This window comes from Crocodylus siamensis, chromosome 12, assembly GCF_052110815.1.
Source record: "Crocodylus siamensis isolate JL-2025a chromosome 12, ASM5211081v1, whole genome shotgun sequence".
In the NCBI taxonomy this organism is placed as follows: Eukaryota; Metazoa; Chordata; order Crocodylia; family Crocodylidae; genus Crocodylus; species Crocodylus siamensis.
In genome coordinates, this window is record NC_143406.1 from 8069802 (window position 1) to 8094635 (window position 24834).

Genomic DNA, 24834 nt, shown 5'->3' on the forward strand with positions numbered 1-24834 from the left:
GTCCAAATGCCTGCAGCTCAGCCCCATGCCACAGTCCCCACCTTTACCTTGGTCATGTTGGCCTCTGTACAGAGTGGGGATGGGCATTCACAGTGGGCAAAGCCATTGACCTCCACGCATGACGCCCCGAACTCGCAGATCATCTCATGGCAGGATTTTGGTGCCGATGGGTCTTGTGGGGAGGATGAAGAAAAAGAAGCAAGTCCAAGGCACTATAAATATGCATGACACAAGGAGCTCCCCACTCCCTGCCCTGGCTGTGGGCACACCTCTGCCAGGCGCTACGTAGGGACATTTTGCTCAGTGCTACCAAGAGCACGTGGCAGACTTGCTCTGGCTTCGCAGAGAGGAAAAGGTCAATGATCTGGGGCAGCTTATTGTCATGAGCACACGGGCCTACAGATATCCAGGCTGTGGATGGCCATAAAATCCAGGAAACTCTGCTCTGAAGGCCAAGACCCCAGCTGCTGGGCTAAGACAGAATCGCTGATGGCAGCAGGAGTAGTAGGGCTTTTATCTATACATGAGCAGTCCAGGAGAACCAATATGCTCATGAGCCACCCCATCACCCAGTGACCTGTGATTTCCTTCTCGAGGGAAGACGCCGTGGGCCGAGTGGCTCTTTGCCTCACCTTTCTCACAGCCAGTCATGCCCAGCTTGCTGCCATTGGGGCACTGGTTGCATTTCATGCCGGTGATGCCCGTCTTACAGGAGCAGAGTCCAGTCATCTGCTCGCAGTCATCACGGACGGAGCCCACCGGGTCGCAGTTACAAGCTGTGCGAGGAGGAAATACGGACATGGGGAGGAGGAGGGAACGGAGCACACAGTTCACAATATTGGGCCTCCTCTAACGATGCTTTGCACCAGCAACCTGGGTGTCCTGGATCTTGGTACTGTGCACTGGCCTGGGCTTTTAGGGGTCTGGATCCCATCATTACCTCCAGAACCTCACTCCCATTAACACCTAAGGGCCCTTTACACTGACCTGATCATTGCATTTGCATTTACTTGCAGCAAAGTGTAAAGGGGTCTTGTGCTAAAGGGGGCCCTAGGTTTTTTCCATCATGGGACTGTTACAAGGTCTTTGTTTGATCTTAGTGACACAGGCCAGAGAAGTTTTACCCACCAGTTCCTGCACACTGAGGCTTTGCTACTACATAAAGATACCCCATCTCAGAGTGAAGCCTCCAGCTGGTAAAGGACTGACCACAGCCATGGTCCAACCGTTTATGACTTTCCCTGTGACAGTCTGGCATCTTCTGTTCTGTCTGAAATGTCCTGGCACTGATTTCCAGCTGCTGGGTGTCGCTGTGCCTTTGCCCAGACTAACATTTTCGCCCAGAGCCCAGGAGAGGAACCCAGGCGTCCTGCCCCTCCCAGCCCTAAGCCTGAATTGCAGAGCCATCCTTCCTCCCGCTGAACCCCCGAGTGGCATTTGGAGCTGCTGCCTGCAATCTCAGAGCCTCCCTGGTGGATTTGATTCCCCCTGGGGAAGGGCTTAGGCCAGGTAGAAGCAGGAGACCTATCTATCACCCTGCAGAGAAATGGCTCCATAACTCAGGGAACGCGACAGGTGGAAACACATTCTCTGTTGTTTGCAGTCCCTTCCACATCACTCCTCTCCCCCCGCTCGAGCAGTCCTCTCCCTGCTTGGCACATATTGATTTTCTTGCCCGTGTCTCCAATGGAGCTTGAAATTAACACGGCTTTTGTGGTTTACTTCCTCGTTTGCACGTGGGCATCGCCACCGATGTCGGCACAGATCGGGGAATGGCCCCTGCTGCTTTAGGCCTGGCAGGAACATGGGGCAGGAGGGGCCTGGGCCTTGGGGGGACAGTGCATCAACTCCTGCGTGCGGGTGCCTGAGTGCAACCTGACACAGAGCTGGAGAGCATCCGGCATCCGTGTCGGGACGTATCCCCAGAGCTCCAGCCCCCAGGAGGGCTGCAGGATGGCTGAGACTGCAGTGGAGTTGAGGAAGGCCCCTCGTGCCACCTTGCACTCCTTTTACGCAGAGAAGTCTTACGCAACATTGCAATGGGAACGATCCAAATCAGAGACCTGGGCCCCACCTGACCTCTAACCCTGCGGTCTAGGGAGAGACATGACAGGTTGTGTGCGATTTCATAGGGAGCTTGGGGGTCCGCGGGGCAGCTGGGGAAGGGTTACCACACGTGCGCAATGGGTGCCGCGCGTCCCCCCGGCACTCACGGGTGCAGCCGCTCTTGCTGTCGGTGACGATGCCGCGGAAGTTCCAGAAGCCGGGCTCGCAGCGGTCGCACTTGAGGCCTCCCACGCCGGGTTTGCAGGAGCACTGGCCGGTGGTGGGGTCGCAGGCCCCCCCATAGGAGCCGTAGGCATTACACTGGCAGGTGCCTGCCGGAGTGACAAAGAGACCTCCACCCCTGAGTCCCGAGGAGCCAGCATCCCCAAGCAGGGGTGGACGGATGTCCCAATCTGTGCCGGACCCCGGATGGAGCTGCACGGGGCCGTATGTGCAACTAGACCCTGTGATCCTATGGTCCCTGCTGACTTCCTGCCCCTGGGGCAGGGGGCTGGACTTGATGATCCTCCGGGGTCCCTTCCAGCCCGAATGTCTATGAAATCTATGAAGCCGGGATGGGACCACTGTTGCAGACCTGGTACCAGGACACCGAGCAATGCACTGGAGTGCCCAGTGCCTCCCACCGGCCCCAGCCATACCCTTCCCCTTAAGATTTTCTTCCTAATGATGGGAAGAGTCAAAACCTCAAGGTCTCTTGTACCACCTTTGTTTGCCTCGGTCTCTGTACCCCAGGGAAGATCCATTAGGAATTATTTATTGGGAATGCTATGGAGGGAAAAGAATAAAGACAGACAGTGATGCCCTGGTACCCCTGGGGATGAGGAGCAAAGATGCCCGAGGAGATGGTCGCCTGAACACCTTGAGCGAGCAGGGGCTGAGGAACAGGAGCAGCCCAGGAGCTGTCCTCCCTCTGCCCTGATGGTACCAGAGACAAGGGAATAAACAATCTCTGGGGCAGGGAATAAATATGTGCTGAAGTGCTGAATTCAGCTGCGCTGGATAATTGCATCTTGATTTATGCTCCTGCCGCCGACACAAGGGCATGGGCGGGACGCAAGGTGAAGCGGTGCCCGATTCCACTGCGCGGTGGCCCATCGGGACGTCTCCCTCAGGGGAGGCAGAGCATTGCCGCGAGGGAGGCAGAGAGGGGGTGCAGTCACAGCTGCCGGCCCAGGCTGATGCTAAGGGGTGAAACCTGCCTTGCTCCTGGGGACCCTGAAAGATCTCAGCCTGGGAGCAGGGCATCTCTGGAGGAGATGCCGCCCCCATCCCAGGACCTGGTTGCATCTCCATGTGGTCCCTGTCCCTGGTTTCACTGCAAAGGGCCCTTCGGCCTGCTATGGGGGATTCCCAAATTGCTCCCAGGGAAAGGAAGGGTTTCACTCACTTGGGCACCCGGCTGAGCCCACGCCAAGCGCCTGGGTCATGTTGTCAGGGCAGCATCCATACACGGTCTGGCTGCAGTGCAGGGGCACCAGTGGTGGGGGGGTCATCGTGGTGGCTGGGCGGACAGGGAGAGGCAGGTTATGGTGGGGAATGGCCTCAGTGACCCGGTACATTAGGGCAAGACAACAAATGCCAGGAAGCCAACTGGCGGGCTCTGGGCATCACTGCAGAGGTGACGGGCACAGAAGCAGCATGCAGCTCTGAAATGCCCAGCCCCCAGTTCAGTGCAGCAAGTCACCCACATGGGCTTGTTCAGCATGACAGCCCCTGGTTGCCCCGGGACGGACACAAAGCAAGGAAGGGGCTGGCTAAGGGGGTCCTTGTACAGCAAAGACTCACTGCGGCAGGCTCCTTGCCCGGTGGCGTAGAGGTCCTGGCGTTTCTCACAGCGTGACTTCTTGAGCTCACACTCGTTGGCATAGGTCACTCCGTCGGAGCCGCACACCTGCGTGGAGGAGGACCAGAGCTGAGCAAGGGCAGGGCAGGAGGACGGAGCTCGCTGTCTGCCCTCCCTGCTGCCCTAAGGTGGCTCCATCCCAAGGCTGGCACGGGGCAGGGGAGCTGGGATTCTGCACCTGGCATGAAGGACGTGGTGGGGCCCTGGGTGAAAAGGGAAAGCAGGAGCCTGGACAGAGCAGGGCGTGGGCCTCAGTCCTGTTCTCCCCTCTGCAGGGGGGTACAAGGGCTTCTCTTTGTACCAGGCACTGCCTTGCCAATGGGTTGGCGGTGCCTCCATCAGTATCCATGGGCTCCCCCAAGCTCAGTCCCAAGAAGAGAAGAGGTCTGAAAGACCCCAGTGGGACATTCAAACAGTCTGGAGGAGCTGGGGAGAACTCCCCACCCATCAAGGCTTCCACCTCCTTCTGCCTCCCCCTTGCACCTCCTCACCGCCAAGGCTGGAAGTGCTGGGAGCCCCCCTCCCACCCCCTTGCCCAAAGCCGGGGTGGTTACCGGGCTGCGCGGCACAGCCAAGCAGGTGAAGTCGCACACGCAGCGGTCGTCCTCCATGTCCTCATCCCACAGGCCTCCAAACCGCCGGCACCGGTCCTGCTCGCACTCCCCGTCGTCTCCGGAGCCAGACCCCCCTGAGCCACATTCTGCGCAGGAGGCGGGGGGATGCAATGAGCCAAGGGGTCCAGGCGCTACCCAAGACAGCCCCACAACTGACTCTGCAGGTGAGGCTGCTCCTAACCCCCACCTGGTCCTCGAGGCTGGAAAGACCCTTCCACAAAGACAGCAGCTGATTCCTGCCCTGCACCCCACGTGGCAAAGGCCAGGAGACAGCAGTGTCTGGAGGTCTCTGCGCTAGGGGCCCTGAATCTGCATGATGGCTTCTCCTCTGCAGCACTGCTGCGCTCTCCAAGCAAGCACGGCTCCGAGCCTGCGTCTCCCCGAGGACCTGCTGGCTACGTGGAAGCAGACCCAGACAAGATCTCCACTCGAAGGAAGAGCATCCAGTTGGCTTCACGGCACTAATCCAGCAGCTGCTGCTCCCTTCTCCTTAACCCAAACTCCCCCCTACGCCCTGGCTGCAGCCGGCAGACAGATTCCTCCTGCTCAGGTGAACACCGAGACCTAGCAGGAGAAGGGCTGGGGCCTGATGTAGTTTGAAGTCTAGTCATGCAGATATTTTTGGCTTAGAGACACTTCATGCCATGTATTTAAACTTCCACCCCCCCACAACCTTTCCACGAGACATTCAGAGCTCTGCAGCAAGAGGGAGACTATTGATTTCAAAGACTTTAAAAAGGGGAACCCCCCCATCTTTACTGAGTGATCAAAGGCGGGGAGTTGGCGTCACACAGAGAATTATTCAAGCTCGCCTCCCAGAGGGACAGCAACCTGAAAACCCGAAGGAGAGCTGTGATCAAACGCCATGATCTGCCTTCCCCCCTCCCTGGTCCTGCCGCAGCACCAGAGTCCTCGCTGGCTAGGCTACATGTGCAACGAGCTGGCGGGTCTCAGCCCACAGAGTTAGCTCATCACCGGGGCAAGGGGTGGGCAGCTCTTACACTGATTTCCCCCGACACTAGCCTGTAGCTTTTAGGTCCCTGATGAAAAGAACAGGGAAGCTGCAGCTTCATCTGGGGTGGGCGGCTGGCAAGCCCCGAAGAGGCCTGGGGCCAGGAGAGAAGAGGACGCAAGTGCTCTGGAGAGCTGGGGATGCGGGGGCTCATCCTGGACTGAGTCGCTGGGTCCGTGCGCAGGTCAGGAGTGGAATAGCAACGGGAGACTGCAGGGGGTGAAGGGCACGGACAGGTTTTGGGAGCGCGATGCCAGGATGCGTGGGTCTGGGCTGGGGTGGATACGCAGAGAAGCATGCACTGCTCATCCACTTTCAGGCCTCTCGGGGCCTCGTGTCTGCTGGCCATGAGGATGTGGCTTGTGTTTGCCGAGACCACCCATGGCATCCTTCCTCGAGCTGCCTACACACAGCCTCCCTCCAGGGCACAAGTGCTGCTGGAACATAGGCCAGGCCCTCGGGCCCCACTCCACGGCGACTGAGAGCAGCGCAAAGTCTCCCATGGGATTTGGCTCAGGCCCTCGCAATCCTGCCTTGATTTGCTGCCGAATGAGTCTCAGGGGCAAAGGCAGCAGCAGGGCAGCCGGTGCCCTGCCACAGTAACGGCTCCGTCTCCTGAAGCCTGGATTGCATGAAGTGAGCAACGAAAACAGAGATCAATCTCTTTGCCTAGGCCAATTAGGCAATGTCGCCTTTCATTACTGTCAGAGAAAAGGACACGGGTGGGTGCTGGGCAGCGAGCAGGACAGAGCACAAGGCGGATAGATAGCATAATGGGGTCCCGGGAGCTGCTCTCCCCCAGTCTTTTCTACCTAAATGCAGGGGGGCTGGACCCAATGATCTGTAAGGTCCCTTCCAGCCCCTACAAACTATGAAACTATGTCTGAGGGGCACAAGCAGGATGTCCCGGCTCCCCTCTCAGCTTCCTCCCGCGGGCAACATGGGGAGCAGAGGCCTCCGTCCATGGTTGGGGTGACTGCTGGGAGTTTAATCCAAGCCTTTACATACACCGACCTGACAGCACTCCTGGGTGCCAGGTGGGAGAGAAGAGGAACCCGCCGCGCAGGTGACCCGACAGCGGGTTATGGCAGCCTGGGGCATGACACGGGAGGCTGCAAGCGGCTGAAGCTCTGACATGACCTTTTACTGATGCAGAGCCTGCGTTAGGCGTACGACATAGGAAAGGGGTCAGGGAGGTACAGACTGTGGGCTCGGACCGCGTGCAAAAGGAAACCTCGGTCCCCCCCAGCCCTCCTCACCCACCTCCCCGGAGCCAGAGGTAAAGGAGCCTCCTACCGTCCTCACACGGCCCCGTCCTGGAGACCTCGATGGTCTTCTTCTGCTGGCAGGAGGCCACGTGCAGTTCACACGGGTTGTCATAGGTCACGCCGTCGCTGCCGCACACCGGGGAGAAGGGCTGCCTCTCGCAGCGCGGGCACGCGCACTGCCCGCCCACGCACTTGCTTCCAAAGGAGCACACCGTGCTGCCGCAGGACTCTAGCGGGACCGGGAACGGAGACGGACCAGGAGTCAGGGGCGGAGAGCCTCGGGCCGCCGTCCTGGCCCGTCGGCGGTCGGCGCCCCAGAGGAGGGGGTCTACCCGGGAGCTGGCTTGGCTTGCTCGTGGAAGGGGCCGCTTCCTGAGCGCAACCGGAGCAACGCGTGCTGCAGGCGGCCAGCCCCTCTGGACACCGAGCGAACAGCTTGCTCCATCCATTTCCCCCGCACCCCGGGACGCCCGCACACGCTGCATCCGCCCACCGCAGGCTCAACCCGACAAGGCAGTTGCTGGAGCCGGTCAGACTCGCTCCGAAAGCCGGGAATTGGCTCCGTGCCCTTGGCCCAGCTGTGCAGCATCAGCCCCAGCTGTGCAGAGAGGCATTATGCTGTTCTGATGCCTCGTTTGTTCCAGTGCTGCGTTCAGTCGGCACTTTTTAATTCATTTGGAAACTGGCTCGGCCAGAAGGATCTGCACTGGAGGGAGCTGGGGGAGCAGAGTGCTTGAAAGCTAACCCCGGGGCAGGATGTGCTCCTGCTGCGCTGTTGGTACCAAGGGTCTAGCTCAGCTTGGATCAGGGAATACTCTGCATTTCTGTGGCACCTTCTGTTCCAGCGATCTGGATATACTTGAATGGGACTGGGGGCAATGAAGCGTCTCGATGCCCATGAGGGCAGATACGACCCTTGTCTCACAGCAAGGGAAACCAAGTCATGGGGTCACGGATGAGCTCAGCAAAGCCAGCTCAGGGATTTACACAGCTCCTACTGTAGTGAAGGGGACACCGGAGTCCAAACAGCCACTCTAAAAGATTCAGCCCTGGGGTCCTGGCGAGTGTTAGCATGCAGGTGCTACACCCGGCCTGCAACCTCCACAGTTCAAACCTGCCCTTGCAGGGTGAAACCTGCTCACAAGCTTTCAGCTCCTGCTTGAAATGAAAGCCTACGGCTGAGATTTTTGAAGCCAGCCTCGAGGATTTAGACGCATTCACTCCCATCCATATCAATGTGTCTACATCCCTCAGCCCTGGGCTAGGCTTCGTAGCCTCTCTGAGGATGGCTCTCTAAGCTTGCTCTGCTAGGATCAGCTGGGATAGTGCCACGGACGCAGGGGAACTGTACTGATTTACATCCATCACGGACGCAGCCTGAGAGGGTGTAAAGGCAGCTTTGGGGTGCTGGGCCTGGAGAGTTACAAATAAAAGAGCCAGGGAGAAACTGCTGGTGATGGGAGCCATGCCATCCACTGGCCCACTCCTGGAGCTGTCTCTGCCCCCCATGGCACACTGCGAACCTGAAGGCTATGGCTGTAGAGGGCCTGGGCACTTTTATTTAGAAAGCCCTCTAGAAAACAGGCCCTTTAAGAGCTTTCAAGTGAGCTACCCAGCACCCTGGGCACCCGAAATCTCATGACACTCTCAATGCTTCCTTTGCTCAAACCCTCTCTGTTACCAGGGGTGGGGGTGAGGAATGGGACAGGAAGAGCGGGCAGGAAAGGACCGGACCCCCCATCCCCAGACTCACTGCAGTCTCCTTGCGCAGCCACCTGGATGTTGGTCTGCTGGGTGCAGGCCCGGACGTGGAGCTCGCATTCGCTGCCATAGGTGTTGCCGTCGGTGCCGCACACGGGCTGCGAGGAGGCCACGCACTCCGTGGGGCACACGCATCGGCCCGTCTCTGCCTCGCAGATGGCGCCAAACTGGCATTTGCCGCAACGGTCTGAAGAGACAAAACCGCACCCCCGACCGCGGGGCGTCAGGTGGCTGAAATTGCTGGCTCCACAGAATTAGAGGGGCTTGTTAGTTCACACCCACTCACTAACCCCATTCACTGCTGGAATCAACAAAAGGCCATGAACGGAAGTCCTTTGCTCTCCACTGAGCATCACGATAAAACCTTTCCAAGGCTGAAAGGCTCCCGCCTGCCCCTTTGCATTAGCTTTACAGCCGAGAGCTGCATTGGTGCAATGCTGCCCTGTTGCTCTTCCACCTGCAGGGACAGCAGAGGGGGTGCCTGTGGGAAGGGGCAAAGAAGTTGTGATGGACCGGGTCCTCCACAGGGACCCCTCAAGCCAACCCATGTGTAACCAAACAGGTCTGAGGGCCCTGGGCCAAGCCTTGCAGCAAAAGGGGACAGCTGAACACACAGGAGGTGCCACTGTCTAACTAGAGTGCCAGATGCAGCTGCTTTCAAGCCCTTTGGCAGCATCTGTGCATGCCACCCCTTGGCTCCTGAGCTCGGCCTTTGCTAGGAGACATGGTAATGGGACACAGAGACCATGGGGGATATGGAAATGGGACAGAAAGCCAAAGCTTCCTAATGAAGTGTTAAGGCAGCAGTAAACTGCTCCTGTGGCCTCCACGGACGTAGCCTCACGGGGAACTGAGCAGAGCTTGGGGTCAGAGAAGGAAGAAGAGAGACGCTTGGAGGCAATAACTGCTTGTGAAGTCCATCAGGGGCAGAAGTGATTGTTGATGAGATGTCACCAGAGCTACATGCCATTATGGCTTTGAAATGGGAGGTGGGAGAAGCGTGCAGGGCTGAGTGCAATTATAAGGAGCGAGAAATTAGTCCCAGTATATCAGCGGCCGCAGGGAGAACTGCAGCTCAGCTCTGCTCCATAGCGGCTTGCCAGTCTCGTGTTGGGGAGGCAGGGTTTGTACCTGGGAGATCTCCAAGAGGGGCTGAGTAACCTGGAAGTAGCAAGGGGAAGGGAAGCAGGGCTCATCCTCAGCTCTGGGTCCAGATGTCCCCAGGGAAAGGGGGGTGCAGAGGCAGCTCTGCGGGTCCCGAAGCTTTTCCAGCCCTGGCTGACACTGGACACAGAAGCCAATGAGGGGCCTTTGGCTCAGTCTCTTGAGGCCCTGACCTGCCCTCTAGACCGTGGACCAGGCTGCGGGCTTGGCTGTCTCCCATCAGGAGAACGATGCACCCTGTCACGTCTGAACACCCAAACGCAGCAGGGAGCCCTGAAATTTGGGGGGTGGGTACCGCTGTGGTGCACAAGCCCATCTCTAGAGGAAACAGAGGTCTGCACATCCCCTGCTGGTGGTTCCCACTTTATCCTAGCAGAAGTGTTTGCTGAGGAGCAGCATCTCCAGGCCAGGACAACGAATGGGCTGGAGGAGCAAGGGGCCCACACACTACGCTGCCATGAACGCAGCCTCAGGGCCTGGCAGCACCCAACCCTCTTCCTCCCAGTGTATTAGGGAAGTCACTGGGGGTGGGAGGGATGCACCAGCTAGTGCTGGGACCTGTCTCCTTCCTCCACTTGTGTCCTCAGCCTGCGTGCAGAGACTCGGGTCAGAGGGGACGCTTCTCTCCAGACCCCCTCTCTAACAAAGAAGCTGCAGGACAGACCAGGCTCCAGGCAGCTCGTCTCCATTCCAGTAACTCTTGGGTGCTTGGTGATTCAGTGCTTAATTTCCTCCTCCCAATGAGCCTTGCTCTCCCCCCCACCCCCAATCGATTCACAAGGAATTTGGCTCAGGGAAGATTTTTCTAATCTTTCTTTCACGCAGCAGCTGTTGCTCTGGGTGTGTGGGGGTGGCAGCACGGCGAGCGATTGGCTAGGGTGTTGCTATCTATAGCGCGTTTCACGTGGCTCACCCGTGGGCTGCAAGGGCAGGAACAGTGGGATCCGTGGACAGACATACCAGTGGTGAGAGGGGCAATTCTGACGTCCCAGAGGCAGTTTGCTTCTGCCCCAAAGCTGGGGGTGCTTCTGTCCCTTCCACCACCCCGTATCAGCACTTCATTTACCCTTAAAACCTGCTACACCCCTGGCCATCCTTCAGCAGTGAGTTCCACAGGTTTTCCTAGCTGGGGAAGCAGCAGCCCCTAGGGCAGGCCAGGCCAGGCCTGGACAAGGCCGTGAGAGGGGTAACCCAGACATCACTCATAGCACAGGAGTCCTGCCTAATAACCTCAGAGGTTTCAACCAGTTCCCCGCAGGCAGGGGAAAGCCCTGTCAGTGGTAAAGCTCGTGAGCGTGCACTACGAGGGGTGGAGGTTTGCAACGTAACAGGGACAGGGACGGGCAGGACACGACACTGTAGGGAGGTCCCAACCCAGCAGATCTGACTGAGGAAGAGGAGGATGCTCTGACAGCCCCGCGTGAGGCTGGCCAAGCGCAGAGACAGCCCTGTCCCCACCGCGCTGGGGCTGGATGTGTGCAGGGTAGCGTTCCCGATCAGCTTCTCGGCCTTCTCCGCGTCCGCATACCAAGCCAGGCAGCATCCTCACCCAGATTAGCTTCCTCCTCTCCATTGTCCCTCTGCCTCCTCTGCTGAGCCCGCCTTATTTTTAAGAGAAATAAACCTCCCAAGTGGCAGACTCCAGATAACGATGTCATTATCTCGGCACACTGGGGGGGCCGGCTGCTTCATTACGCGCGTAAGTGGGCAGCGGGCGATCGGTCTTCTCTTGATCCTGCTGCCTTGCACATGCCCCGACGGACGAGGCCCCCCAGCCCACCCTCCAGAGCCAGGACGATGCTCCCGCTGATGCAGCGGGGGAACTATGCATATTGTAGCAGGCAGCACCGGGAGATGGTGCTGCACGGAGATCGCACCCAGCCTCGATCCAGCTGCCCTCACAAGAAACTGGGGCTGTTGGGATCAAAACCTGTGGCAGCTTTCTCTGTAAATAGAGGCTCTTCTGGGCAGAACCTGCCCATGAATTTTGCCTGGCAGCACGTCCAAGAAGGGGGAAGCACAGAAAGGAGAGTCCCCGGGCACCATCCTGCACTGACGGGACTCAGGAGAGGGGTCGGGATGCCAGGGCTTGGGGGAGTGGTGAGTCCTGTGGCCTCCTGAGATGAAAGGGGCTATATGCTAGGGGAAGGCAAAGCCTCTGGAGACAGGAGAGCCCATCACACTCAGGGCTGTGACCTGGGTGGAAGAGCCTGCCCGGCTGGGATGGAGAGCAGCTGTTTTCCTAGCACCACTGCCACTTTAGCTCTGAGCCGCCCCGTTAACCTCCCCTTCTCTTGTCCTCCCTCTCTTAATATTCACCTTCAAAGCCAATGCAGTCCCTTTCCCTCCCAGACCCGCCGCTGGGTGACTTGGAGGGGTGCGAGCTCCACTCACCGCAGGGCCCTTTGTGCTTGACTTTGATCTCCTTCTTCAGGACGCAGGCCGTGGCACTCAGCTCACAAGGGTTGCCGTAGGGGCGGTTGTCGGTGCCGCAGACGGGGTCGTAGCGGCTTTGGCAGACCTGCTGGCACTCGCACACCGCCTCCTGGTTCTTCACCACGCAGGTGGCCCCAAAGGTGCACTCCACGCTGAGGCAGGGGCTGGGGGTGCCCAGGTCTGCATCGGGGCAGGGGAGAAAGATGCGTGTTAGCCGTGCTCCCGGCCTGGCAATGCTGCTTTTGGCATGGCGTAGAGAGCAAGGCATTGAGGGATGCCAGCCCCGGGCTCGTGCTCACCATCCCCACCCAGGGCCATGCTGTGCCCGGGGTGCATCTGCGGCCTGCAGGGATGGTGAATGGGCCAACTGGGTACTTCCATCTGGGTACTTTACACCTCCTCTCACCAGGGTAGCTGAGCCTCCTGCAGGGCTCCAGACCCCACCAGTACCGGGCGGCAGCTCCCATTACAGGATGCCCTTGAGCATCAATTCCCTCCCCAGCTCCCACTCCCATCCAGAGGCAGCGGAGGCACGCAGGGTGGTGCCTGTCACTTGCCTACTGGTGGCATGGACACCCCACCCCTCTTTCTAATCCAGGTCCTGCCTGTAAGATCTGAACCAGATTGCCAGCTCTGGGGTCAGAGAGAGGCAGGGAGCCCACGACAGGGCCTCTCCCTTGCTTATATCCCTGGTGCATATCCCAGCAGCAGTCCCCAGGGCACCAGAGTCATGCCCTGAATATCAGGGCGAGGGGGCAATCCATCTCTCTACGGCCTCGGAGCTTCAGGCAGCCCCATCCCTTGCCCAGCTCCCTCCCCTGCCAGCACACAGCCCGCCAGAGAGCTGGCTTGTGGTAGCATGGGTGCCCGCATAAGGGTCTTTCTGCCTTCCACCCCCACTATCTGCTTTCTACTTTCTCCCTCCCTTCCTGGGCGGGTAAAAGCTGGGGGCTGCTTCTCCGGCTGAGTCTCATGCTGGCCACAGTTCAGAAGCCAGCGGAGGATGAAGGCAGCTGCCCTGAGGCCACATTGAGACCATCGCTACTAGGTGCAGAGCACAAAGAGCGGGCATCTTTGACAGCACCCACTGCTCACCAAGGGGAGGCAGCCCATCACTCAGGTCTAAGACACGCTGCCATGGATGGACGCCCTCCCCCACTGCCACGTTCCCCTGCGGCCTCTCCCTGCTACCAAGAGCAGAGCAGGGTCACACCAGTGGGCTCCTGCTCAGTGCCCCCTTTCCACCCTGGAGGCCAGGCTCCCACTGAGAGGAGCTAGGGATGTGTGGCTGGTCACAGGCTCTGTGGGAGCTCCTTCAATTTACCCTCAGGCAAAAAGAGGTGTTTGATCTCAGGTGTGGAAACTTCCTTTGCAGTCTCCGTGCCGTGGGCTGGCAGGGGTGTGGGATGCAGGCTGCACTGCCCTGTGCTGCCCAGAGGCTGGTGCTATGGCTAAGGCTTGCTCACAGCCAAGGCAGGTACCCCAAGGCAGGATCCCATGGACCGCTGGGGACAAAGCACACAGCCCCGCACTGCGAGTGCTCAGAGCAATGCACACCGTGGCCGTGGGGAGCTCGGGGAGGGGAGGGAACAGGGAGGAGACACCGGAAAAAGGGACGACGGGGAGCAGGGTGGAACACAACGCAACGAGAGCAGGATGGATGCAGCAGGCACATGTCGGGGGCTGAGCCGAAGAGCACGGGAGCAACAGCACAGCCACAGATTAGCACAGGGCGGGAAAGGCCAGCTCCCCCAGGACCCACTGGTGCTGCATGGAGAGCCGGTCGGGCCGCTCCTTGGTTCCCACTCCCTCCCTAAAACTGCGGTGTGATGGACTCCTTGCACCGAGGCCAGGGGAGTCGATGGGTTTGTTCAGCAAGGCTCATTTCTGGAGCAATTCTGGATCTGGAAGGACCAGCCTTGTTAGGAGAAGTGTGGCCCAAGCTGATGGTTTTAGCTGGGGCCATGGGGAGGAGTGAGGCTGGAGAAAGTCCCTCAATGGGGAGAAATCCTCCATCCCACGTCCATGCAGACTCCACACCCAGGCTGTCACTCGGAGCTGGGGCTGTGACGGGGACAGCTGCAAATCCGGCTGAGGCCCTGTAGGGCAGGGAGCAGTCATCTCTCCCCTTTCCTGACAAATTCCCCGGTAGCCAAATGGCTTCTGAGCAGTTCCCACGCAGCGGCAGCCCGTCTTCCCCGCCGCGCTGCGCCTGGGGGTGCCACTCACATCCCTGGCTTTTGTCTCTTTTTTTTTAAAAGACATGTTTACCATAATCGTGCCCGCAAAATGCTCGCAGGCAGCACGCTTAGCCGGGGAAGCAGCCTCCGCCGGGCACAATTAGGCAGTGAGGATGTGACAAACTAGGTGTGAAGCAAACACATGTTTGTTTATTCTAAACTCCCAAATCCCGGCTCCGAACTTCCCGCGGGGCTGCGCGGAGCCAGGGGGAGAGCGAGCCGCGCGCTAGGCGGGAGGCCGCTGGGGCTGGAGGAGAGCCGCGCGCTGACATTTCTCGCCCTTCCAGCAATTCTGCGCAGCAGCCATGCAGCAAATGAGGCTCCCCTCGCCACTTGAACCGCCGACTGTTGACATTTGCTGGGCTGCCCAGGGCTCCCTCGGAAGTCAATGGGAGTTATCGCCACTGATTTCCAGAGGGAGGAATTGGGCATGTGCATGCATTGCTCCTTGCAGCCTGGGACCTCTGGGCATTTCTACCAGCAGCAGGTAACAGCGACTCGCGTGGAGTCACCGTCTCCATGGGACACACGGAGAAAAGCCGCTCGCACAGAGGCGAAGCAATTTGCCCTGCTGTGCCAGATTTCTTTGTCACCCAAATGAGTGCCCATGGGGCAAAGCGCTGCTCTCAAGACTTCGGCCTGCTGCAGACTATACTCCCTGCCTGTGCGAACAGAGGCTCGAGAGGCTGTGCTGATGCCCGTGGAGGTGGTACTGCGATGTGCTTCCACCAAGGCAGGAGAAAGCGCCATTGGCCAAAGGAAAGGACCATTACAAAATCAGTCCGCTGTAAGGTTGTCACCTCTCTGCTGACACCACCCGGCCTGGCGAGTGTCCTTTCCACAGCCCATGCTTACACAAACGCGACACACACATACATACACACGTGAAGGGACGGTGGGGGGGAAGGGGCCAAGCATTGCAATCCTGGGCAAACATAGATCTCTAATCATGCCTGAGGGAGAAGGAACGTATCGTATCTACCAGGAGCAGCCCAAATTGACTCATCAGCCAAGGAGAGATGCTTTGGGGACGTGGTGAAGGTAATGGGGTTCCCAGCTCAGGGGCATTCAGATAACAGAGCAGCTCCTGCCCCCATCCTTGTCCATCTCATAGAAGGAGACGTGAGTCCAAGCAAGCATTAACAATATCCCGTCGCATTGCAAGGCAGTCTCATTCCAGGCAGGGAGTGTTGGAAGGAGGGAGGGAGTCAAAAACTGGAGGCAGGGAGGGTCTGTCCATCCCAATGGCTTTGAAATATGGCCAGGGAGGAGCAGAGTGGCTGGGGAAAGGGGGTAGCAGGACAGACTTCTGGAGGAACGCCGTTGGCTGTGGAGAAGGGTAGAAAGCCAACCTCCGAGCGGAGACGTCCTGGTTGGGAGTGGTAGGGTGCTGCGGGGACACACGTCCTTTCTCCACACGGGCAACACTGTAAAACACAAGACACAGAACGAAAAAGGAAAGAAAGAAAAAAGCAACAGAGAGAGAGAGAGAGAAAGGAAGAAAAGGAGGGGAAAAGACAGACGCAGCGACAGAGCCCTTCCTTCTGCCCCTGCCAGACTCCACCTCTTGCCATCTCCTAGTCCCCTGTGCCATCTCCCAGGGGCACCTTCCAGCTCCTGACACCCCCTTTTGAAAGCACCAAGGGACTTGCCAATCAAAAGTGAAGGCAAGGCTGAGGCTGTTTTGCCTGGCTTTGCTTCCTCCCCCAGCTGCGGGTGAACAGGGAGCAGCAAGAGTTCATCAGGCAGCTCTCTGCAAAGATTAAAGCATCCGGTTGCCATCCCGTTAATGGACCGCCTTTCATTTCCTCCCCGTTGATGGGACAAGTCTAAGTCCCGTCGGATCCAATCTTCGTCCAAGCAGCTGAGGATCTGAAGGTGGCCCCTGGAGAAGGGGCGTTGATGCCGAAGGCTGGAACCACTCCTTGGTCATGACTTTTCTTGAGAAAGGAAACCGCTCCCCCCCAGCAGGGTCCTGTTCCCCCTCCCACCCTCTCCTAAGGGAGCAGGGGACAGTTTTGGGTCTCCGGTGACCTCCACCTGCTCACCCACAGTGGGGGGGCAGGTAGGGATGCCAAGGGTGTGACAGAGACACACACGCGAGTGTGTGGAGCGGTGAGCACAGAGCTCCTTTCTGCGGCCTGGCACCTCTCTTGATTGCCAGGCCGCAGAGAGCTGGCCACCGTGCCAGAAATGCCTCAACCCTGACTCAGAGGGGTTTCCTCCATAGGCCTTGCTGCGAGGGAGGAAGAGGCAGAGCTCCATCAGGATGGAGCAATGCAGGGGGACTGTTATGAGTTGGCAACACGGACAGACTTGTCGTTCCCACTAGCCCTAAGTCTGGTCCAGATGCCTCATGTCACCTTACAAGGCCTCCCAAAGACCTGGCCAGGGCTGAGACACTGGACTACGGCCCCCACTACCTACTCAGCCCTTGCCCAGACAGTGCCAGCGATGGTGTTTTGTGTGGGGCACGCAGGCTAGCGGGAACTCACTGCACTCTCAAGTACTGGGAAAGCTTTCAGCCTCGTGGAAACAGCAACTTGGAGGGGGAACGCTCGAAACCCTAAGGGGCAGTGCGGAAGTGACAAGAAAGAGGCTGTTTTCCTGGGCTGATAGGAGAGGCCTGAGGCTTAATCATGCTGCCCCGTGGCTTCCTACGGGGCAGGCGTGAGCTGTCGCGCGGTCTTGGCAATCTCGGCTGATTGTCAGCTCTGCTTTGCCTCCTGCCTGCGTCGTCGGGACGAGGGGGCTGCTTCGCTCACTCTCCCAGGAGCCACGCGCTCTTGAAAGGATGAGCATCGCCCGTCTGCACTGCTGGCTGGCTGTGCAGCCTGCAGGGAGAGGAGGAAGGGGGGTGAGGAATGAGATGAAGAACTGAAAAAGAGAAAGCGGAGAAGCTGGCTTGTGTGGGGAGAGCGGGGGAGGCAGAGAGGAGCTGCTGAATCCCTTAAATGTTAGTCTATAGGAGCCAGCCAGAGAGAGGGATTTGGGGATCTCTCTGCAGGTTTCTACCCGACTGAGTCCAGCCGTCTGGGCCGCCAGCGGAGGGGGAGCAGTAACAGCACCGAGCCATGTGTGGACGCTCGCGGAGACTTGCAAAGGGGCTGAGATACTGCACTGAAGGCAATGAAAAGCCTCTTGCTGACTTCCAGTGGGCTGCTGTGGAGGTCCAGCACCATTGAACATGAGGCTCCCGGCACCCACGCTTGGCAGCTGGTCAACTGGTTTTAACTGCGCTACATCGCAGCCTTTGCCGCATCACTCAGGGCATCGTGGTAGAAGCCAGTGATGGTGCCCGCCACGGTACCAGGCAATAGATGTGGTTGCCTTCTCCTTGCACGTCCCCACCACGCTGCAAACTCAGAAACCAGCCGTGCCGCAGGATCTGGGGGATCCAGGGTCAGTAGCAGCCCTCAGCAGCTGCAATGGCCCCACTTCTCCAACCACCACGTGCTCGGGCAGCCTGGAGTTTTGTTTAAAAATAATACATGGGCCCACGTGTTTCCATGCCAACCAAACCAGCTGGCACCACAAGGAGCAAAACTTCCAGAACGGCACAGCACGGGGAGGGAAACACGTCGGGGCTGCCACCCTCCTTGATTCTCTGGGCAGTTTGGGAGCATTAGATGCTGCCCTTTAAAGTCCCAGCTCCTGGAGTCATGTGAATAGCTGATGATCTCAGCTCCTGCCGAGTAGGAGCGGGCGTTTCTAGCCCTCAGAGCTGCAACAAAACACTCCTAGTGGTTCTGGTCCTGCACCCCAAAAGTGCCTTACTGACAAAGACCCCTCCTGACTGAATTAAGCCGCTGTCATGCTTCTTAGGGACGGAGAAATGCTTTTTGAGCAGCTGCACGTGGCAAGACTGAAACGTCTAGGTGAGGAGGGCAAAGCCAGCCAAACGGTCCCCTAAAAGCGGGATGACTTTAAAATCCCATTTCAAAGGTGCGATGCATGCCAACGAATCATCCAGCCTGCATCTATATGGTTTCCTCTCAGGCTAAACCCAGTCCGAGATTAGCCATTCCTCCAAGACCTGCAAATCAGTGTGCTGACTGTGTTTAACCCTCTCTCTTCCTCCATCACAGTTAATGTCATTTTGGATGCTTCCACTGCCCTAGCTGTCTCTGGTGAAACTACTACCCCATCCTACCTCGTACGCCTTCAAGACTTCTTCAGGAAAGTCCACAGTTTCCCCCAGATCCTCCCCGGAGATGATACAAAGACACACCAAGACCATCAGAGTGTTAACAGCGCCGGGAAGCATTACTTACACAGGGCACCTGGTGCTGAGGAAAGCATGGATCAGGGGAGTGATGAGAGGGGTCAGGAGCCTGGCACTGTCCTGGGAGGGTGGATGGACAATGGGGCTGCCTCTGATGGCATGAGAGGGAATGCGCGCCTGGCAGGGTGTGGATGGAGGGGGCAATGAGCGTTACAGAGGCTTTGTGACGCAGACCATCCAAATGCAAACGACTCTTCCCTCCGTTATAAGACTTGCCAGACGAGACAGTGGAGAAAGAGACAAACAGACAGACAGACGCACAGTAGTGCCGAGGAGACAGACAAGACACACACGTGGGACTTGGGATCCGGGGAGGGGAGGAGGGTAGGAATGGGGAGATTGCTGGCTGGCCTGTGGGTGGTCAAAGGGATGGCGTGTCGCCTGTGGCTGTAGTGGCGTGATCATGACTTACCTCCAGCACACAGACAGCAAGGTTCCTCCTTGGCTGTGTGTTGAGGCCGGCAGGGTGGGAGAGATGCCAGGGGCAAGGATCAGGGGGTAGTTGAAGAGGTGGGGGAGACGCACGGGGGTGACCAGGACCTCCACACCATGCCACCGCTTACCACAGGGCCCCTCGTGCTTTACAGGGAGGGCAGCTTTCTGCTGGCACTCTGCCTTCTGGCGCTCGCAGTCGTTGCTGTACGTCCGGCTGTCCCGGGCGCAGACGGGCTGATAGGCGCCGTCGCAGGTGATGCGATCGCAGGAGCAGCGGGTGGTGCCACGCCGGTTGAGGCACACGGCGCCGAACTTGCATTCGTCCCTGCACTTGTCTGCAAAGGGGAGAGAGACGTGGTGCTCAGCACGGGGCTGCAGGCAGGGGCAACGTGGGGCATGCTGACCTGGGGCAGAGGAAGGAAACTCAGCGGCTCTGTTCTCACCCTGGGGGCCACGCCAGATGGGAACGGACTCCCCTCTAAGCTGTCTGTGGATCCCCATTCCCCACCCACACCAAAGAGCACTGCTGGAAGGGACACCGGAGTGGAGAAATAGCACGGCGAGGCCCGTGCGACTGGGGCCTGTGTCCTAGTTCATCTGAGCCCGTCTGGTGTCTGGGCCAGTGCCCCTGGATCGGGTCCATCTCCCTTGTAGCTGAGAGCCTACCCGCTCCATCATCCTCTCTGCTGTCACTGGGGCAAGGGCCACAGCAGCCTGGGGCTGCTATCCTGGGGCCTGCCTCCAACAGGGACCAGCTTCAGATTCTTGGCCAATAAAGCCTGAAAAGACTGACCTGGGGCAGGTGGCTTCCCATGTCACCGGTCAGCCCCCGAATGCAGAGGGCCCCAGGGTGGTTGCAGAGCCCCAGCGCTCTCACCCGGTATCCCCCTGCCCCCTGGGGCAATGTAGGTACTTACCCTGCGGCTGGCACTGCCCCGAACGCACCTTCTGGATCTCCAGCCCCCGCAGAGCGCCCGACCGTCCCATGACGCACTCGCTGTCATAGGTTACCCCATCATCGCCGCACACTGGGTCCCTCTTTGGGGGGCAGTTTTCGGGCCGGAAGAGCAGGTCCGCTCGGCGGGTGCGAGGGTTCACCCGGCAGACCCGGCTCAGGTCGTTGACGGCGTTCTTGCAAGGGTCTGCACCGAGGGCACGGGAGGGTGTGGGTGAAAGGGAGCAAGAGGCACGGCACCTCAGAGCAGCATGGCTACCTCCAGGGTCTGCCCCATCCCTGCCCCTCAGGGAGCCGAAAGCCTAGGCCCAGAACCAGCCCAGCCCAGGCCTAAACTGCATTGCATCTTTCCTCCCTGGGATCTAGTCAATGCTAGCCTCCTCCGTTCAGATGGGGTCTCTGCAAGACTCTGTGCACATGCCAGCTGGTCTCTGCATGAAGAGCACTTGGGGTTTGCGGTAGGAGGAAGATGGCTGGCAAATTCGGAGACTGCGAGGTGTGGGGTGGTCCCTGCATGCTGGGACAGACTCAGACCAATGAAGTCTGAGTCATGCCAAGGCGAGAAGGGGCTGCCGGAGCCCTGCCTGGGACCCCCAGACAGGAGCTCCCATCTGTGCCTCTGCCTGAGCACTTGACTCTTAACCTGCACCCTTCTGCTGCTTCCCTCTGCACCCCCCACAGGTCTGGGGAGGCACTTGGCCCCCCACCTGGCTCCAGGTCCCCTTGGCAGCACAGCTTCAAGTCACTCCTGACAGCCATGCCGGTGGGTAGCCCAGCCCCTGGGCACGTGAGCGGAGATCAGGCTCCTTCATCGGTCAAGGAAGTGGGTCACGGGTGGGGAAAAACACCTCTTTTACCCTGGCAGCCTAAGCCTCAGCCCCCCAACACCAGGGGCAATGCCTTAGTCAAGGCCCAGGCCTTTGCTGCAGCTCCTCGGAGAGTCTCCCATCTGTTCGGCTCTCTGGAGCTTGGCCAACGGAGCCCCTAAATACACCCCAGGCTCCTCTCCTGGGCCATGGATGGTGCTCTGCGCTGACAAGGGCACTCATTCCCCAGGCACCTGCTCACGTTTTTCACCTCTTTCCCTGCTCCCTGCCCTAAGCAGCTCAGCGAGTGGATTGAGGAATCCAGGCCCTTGAGAGGAGATCCCCACGGGCCCCGTGCTGCCTTCCACCGCTACTATAATCAGAGCTTATCTCCGTTGCCCTCCCTGCTGAGCCAAGCTCGCAGCAGCATACTAAAGAGTGGGCACAACACACACTGGCTCTCTGCTAATCCTTTCCCAAGCTCTCGGCTTAAATATTATTATTGTCGCTACTTTTTGGCCAAGACGGAATACCTGCCTGGCGCCGATTTGTTCTCAGCAGCAATGGTAGACACCGGATTGCATTTCTTCCCCGTTTATGCCGACGTACCACAAATTCCCACCTGCCTTCCCACGCCCCTGCTTGCCTTGCCACGCTTCTACCAGGTTTCCCACCCAAAAGGGGTTTCAACCCCCACGGCTGATGTCCCCCTCCCTCCTTGCAGCCACTGGAGAGAGGACATGGGAAAGACGTGCTCCAGCCTGGAATGGCAAATCCTACAATCAATGGAAAAGGCATTGCTGGCCTGGAGAGTGTTGTGCCCCCCGACCCCAGCCTTGGCCCTGTGTACCAACCTCCCCGCCCCGGTCCGGGACTCACCGCAGGGCCCGTCGAACTTCTTGAAGACGTTCTGCTGTGCGTCGCAGGCGTGCTTGTTGAGCTCACACTCACTGTGGTAGTCCTTGCCATCACTGCCACACACGGTGCCCTCGGCCACCCCGCGGCACGAGGATGGGCAGATGCACTTGGCCGACTGCCCATCAGTAGAGCGGGCACAGGTGCTGCCAAAACTACACGTCACCTCCGCACATGGGTCCTTGGAACCTGCCGGGTGGGACCGGGGGAGGAAGGATACAGGGCTGTGAGCTGAGCCGGCGGCCATCCTTGCCCCCAGCCCCTGGGATTAATGCTGGGAGTCTTTTCCCAGCCCAGCAGCAAGTTGAAATGGGTTTCCTCCAGAACCACCCAGCCAGCGGTGGGTTAGGGACAGAGCTGTCACCCAAATCATTCACCCGTCCTCTGCACATCCTCGTCTGCAGCCTAGAGCTTGCGAGGCTCAGGCCACCTGAGATGTGAGCACGTGCATGTGGGGTGAGAGGGGCCCAGCATCAGCAGCCTGTGCAGAAGGGGTGAGACAAGGACTGGATCTTCCCTGCTCCATGCCAGGCACGTGCCCAGGCGACGCTGCCTGCCTGCCTGGCCCCTCGCGTCTCAGACAGGCAGAGCCTCATAAGCCTGACGTGCTGGGGGAGACCGAGGCATTGCTGTCATGGTTCAGGCTCACCAGCCACCAACACTTGCACTTGCTCGGCTGCGTCCTGATGGCTGTTGCAAGTGTGGGATGGGGAGGGCTGCCTGCTCCCAGCCTCCAGACCCTACATCGTGCTCTTTGTCGGGCTCAACCCCTGTCGTCATGGCTCCGAAACACTTTAATGCTCTGCCCATGAGTGGTGCTGCTGAATTTAATAGGGACTTGCTCACACACTGGGAGGGAGAACTGGCGTCAGTGCTTGGCTGGAGTGGGGTTTTAAGTCTCAGGCACGCTTGTGCCTCCTTGAACCTGTTAGTCTCAGGGGTCTTCCAGCCCTGCCTTTACTGGCAATCGATGCCCGGCTTCCCACCGGCGTTGGGCATGGCTCAGCTCCTCCCTGCCCGCTCTGCCAGCCAGAGGGACTGAGGGCACACCATGTTTTGCCGGCTTAGTCCCTCTACCACTCGTCTCAGGAAGCTGACTTCCCACCCCGACGCTCCCCTGACTCCATATCCTGCAGGCCGTCTTCCCCGCACGAACTCTTGGAGAGGTATTTCCAGTAGCCAACATGGTGGCCCAAGCTCCTTAGGGTCCTCTCAGCACAATGTAATTAGAGGAAGAGTGCAGGAAGCCATTTCCCTGCTGACAGGGCTGGGCCCACACTTCTTTGCCCGCTTTTTTTTTTTTGCTTTAATTTGTCCCTTTTTTATGATTCTTATTTAAAATATACCATGTGGTGCCAGCCCCTCCGCCGCGCGCCCCAGCAGGGCCACCGTGCCGAGATTTATTGCGAGCCGGCGCGGTGCGCGAGGGAAAGGTCAACTTAATTTACTTGGAGGCGAGGGGTGGGGGTCTCATTTACACAGCTCCTTGCTCGCAGCTGGTGCATGCCAGACCGGGGAAGGGCTTTCATTAGCCTTCCTCACCCTGCCTCCCCAAGAAATCGCTGCTCTCAAGGCAGGGGCTTGCTCAGATGCATCTGCTTTGTACTTGTCTCTCAGGCTCAGGTGAATGGCAGCCTCTTGCTCTGCGGAGGCTGTAGGGATGTGGGGAGGCCCTTTGACTGGTTCCCTGGACGTAATAAAGTAATTAGTCCTTCCCTTTCACAGTGGAAGAGTGCGAGAAGCCATTTCCCATTCATGCATCCTCTTTGCAAGCTGCTTGGGGCTCTAGGATAACCACTGCAAATGCCAACCAGGCACAAACCCTGCCCGGGTGTTCTCTGGGAGCGATCCATGGCTGTCCTGGGGAGGACAGAGATAGCACGACTCACCACAGGGTCCCTTGCTGATGACTTTGATCCTCCTCTGCTGGTTGCACTGGGCCTTCTCCAGCTCACATTCATTGCTGTAGGTGGAATAGTCCGAGCCACAGACAGGAGCCACCACTGAGGGGCACACGGTCTTTTTGCAGACGCAAGAGGCCTGGGATGGGTCAGCGGGACTCCTTTCGCACACAGCTCCGAACCCACAGAGCATTCCTCGGCATGCTACGGGAGACAGATGGACAAGGATGAGCCGAGGCTAGCTGACCTGGACATGCAGAGCCCCGCAGGAGAAGGGCCCAGCAGCCACAGCCATGAGGGACGAAAGCCTAGACCCTCTGGGTCTTGAATCTGGGGTAGGGCTTGTCATTTCACTTCAAGCCCTGAAGGATGAGCAGCTGGGACACTCTCAGGGGACCAGCTGGGAAAGGAAAGCATCAGTGCTTGGAGCTCTCCCTCCAGCCGCCCTGCTAAGCGGGAATGGGGGGGAGTCACCACCAGCAGGCTGGGAAGCCGCTCACACCGGGACGGTGACTTGCAGTTCCTGTCTCTCGCTGCTCCCCTGCACCAGTCCCCCACTCCAGGCCTTTCCTGCACACCCACTTAACTGCCTGGAGCAGGTGTCCTTTGAAGGGACATCAGTTCCTCCAGAGAGCTGGACCCATGGCCTGCCACAGCCTGTCCCCCGAGGTCTGTCCCCTCCATGGTTTTTGGATCAGGCCACAAACAGTAACACCCCTCTTCCCCCCTCAAATGCTGCATCTGCACCCATGCCCCCACCCCAGAGCAGAAGCAGCTCAGATGCTGTGCACCGCCGTGATATCACAGACCAGTATCACCACCGCCCCATCGAGTGCCATCTAGGGCGGCCCAGACCACAGGCAACAGCTGCCTCCAGAGCTAGTGAGCTGCAGCACTGCTGCCTGCTCCGTGCCAGGCTCCTGTCAGGCATCACGCTCCCCCAACCCCTCAGCAGTGAAGTATGCAGGGGGCAGCAGGAAAATAAGCCCCTGACAGACACTCCTGTCACCAGTGGGACATCAAAAGGAGGAAGAAGAGCCAGCCCAAGCGTTTATTTGGTCTTTGGATTTGCAGCCTGGACCTATGTGCACATACCCTGGATGCGAGGAGCTGGAGGGATGAAGATAAGGGC

General features: G+C 58.9%; 1 protein-coding gene across 3 annotated transcripts in view; it reads right to left on the reverse strand.

The window, feature by feature from the left end:
- AGRN (agrin) overlaps positions 1–24834 on the reverse strand; it is a 169918-nt gene that overhangs the window by 27181 nt on the left and 117903 nt on the right. For all 3 annotated transcript variants that reach the window (XM_090023205.1, XM_090023206.1, XM_090023207.1), the window contains 13 exons: positions 23691–23906; positions 21766–21990; positions 20043–20267; positions 19254–19460; positions 12124–12345; positions 8558–8752; positions 6833–7033; positions 4465–4610; positions 3853–3958; positions 3455–3568; positions 2214–2378; positions 633–776; positions 48–172 (listed from right to left, as the gene is read on the reverse strand). In XM_090023205.1, coding sequence (XP_089879331.1) covers positions 48–172; positions 633–776; positions 2214–2378; positions 3455–3568; positions 3853–3958; positions 4465–4610; positions 6833–7033; positions 8558–8752; positions 12124–12345; positions 19254–19460; positions 20043–20267; positions 21766–21990; positions 23691–23906 — 2291 coding nt within the window. The remainder of the gene's footprint in view (positions 1–47; positions 173–632; positions 777–2213; positions 2379–3454; positions 3569–3852; positions 3959–4464; positions 4611–6832; positions 7034–8557; positions 8753–12123; positions 12346–19253; positions 19461–20042; positions 20268–21765; positions 21991–23690; positions 23907–24834) is intronic.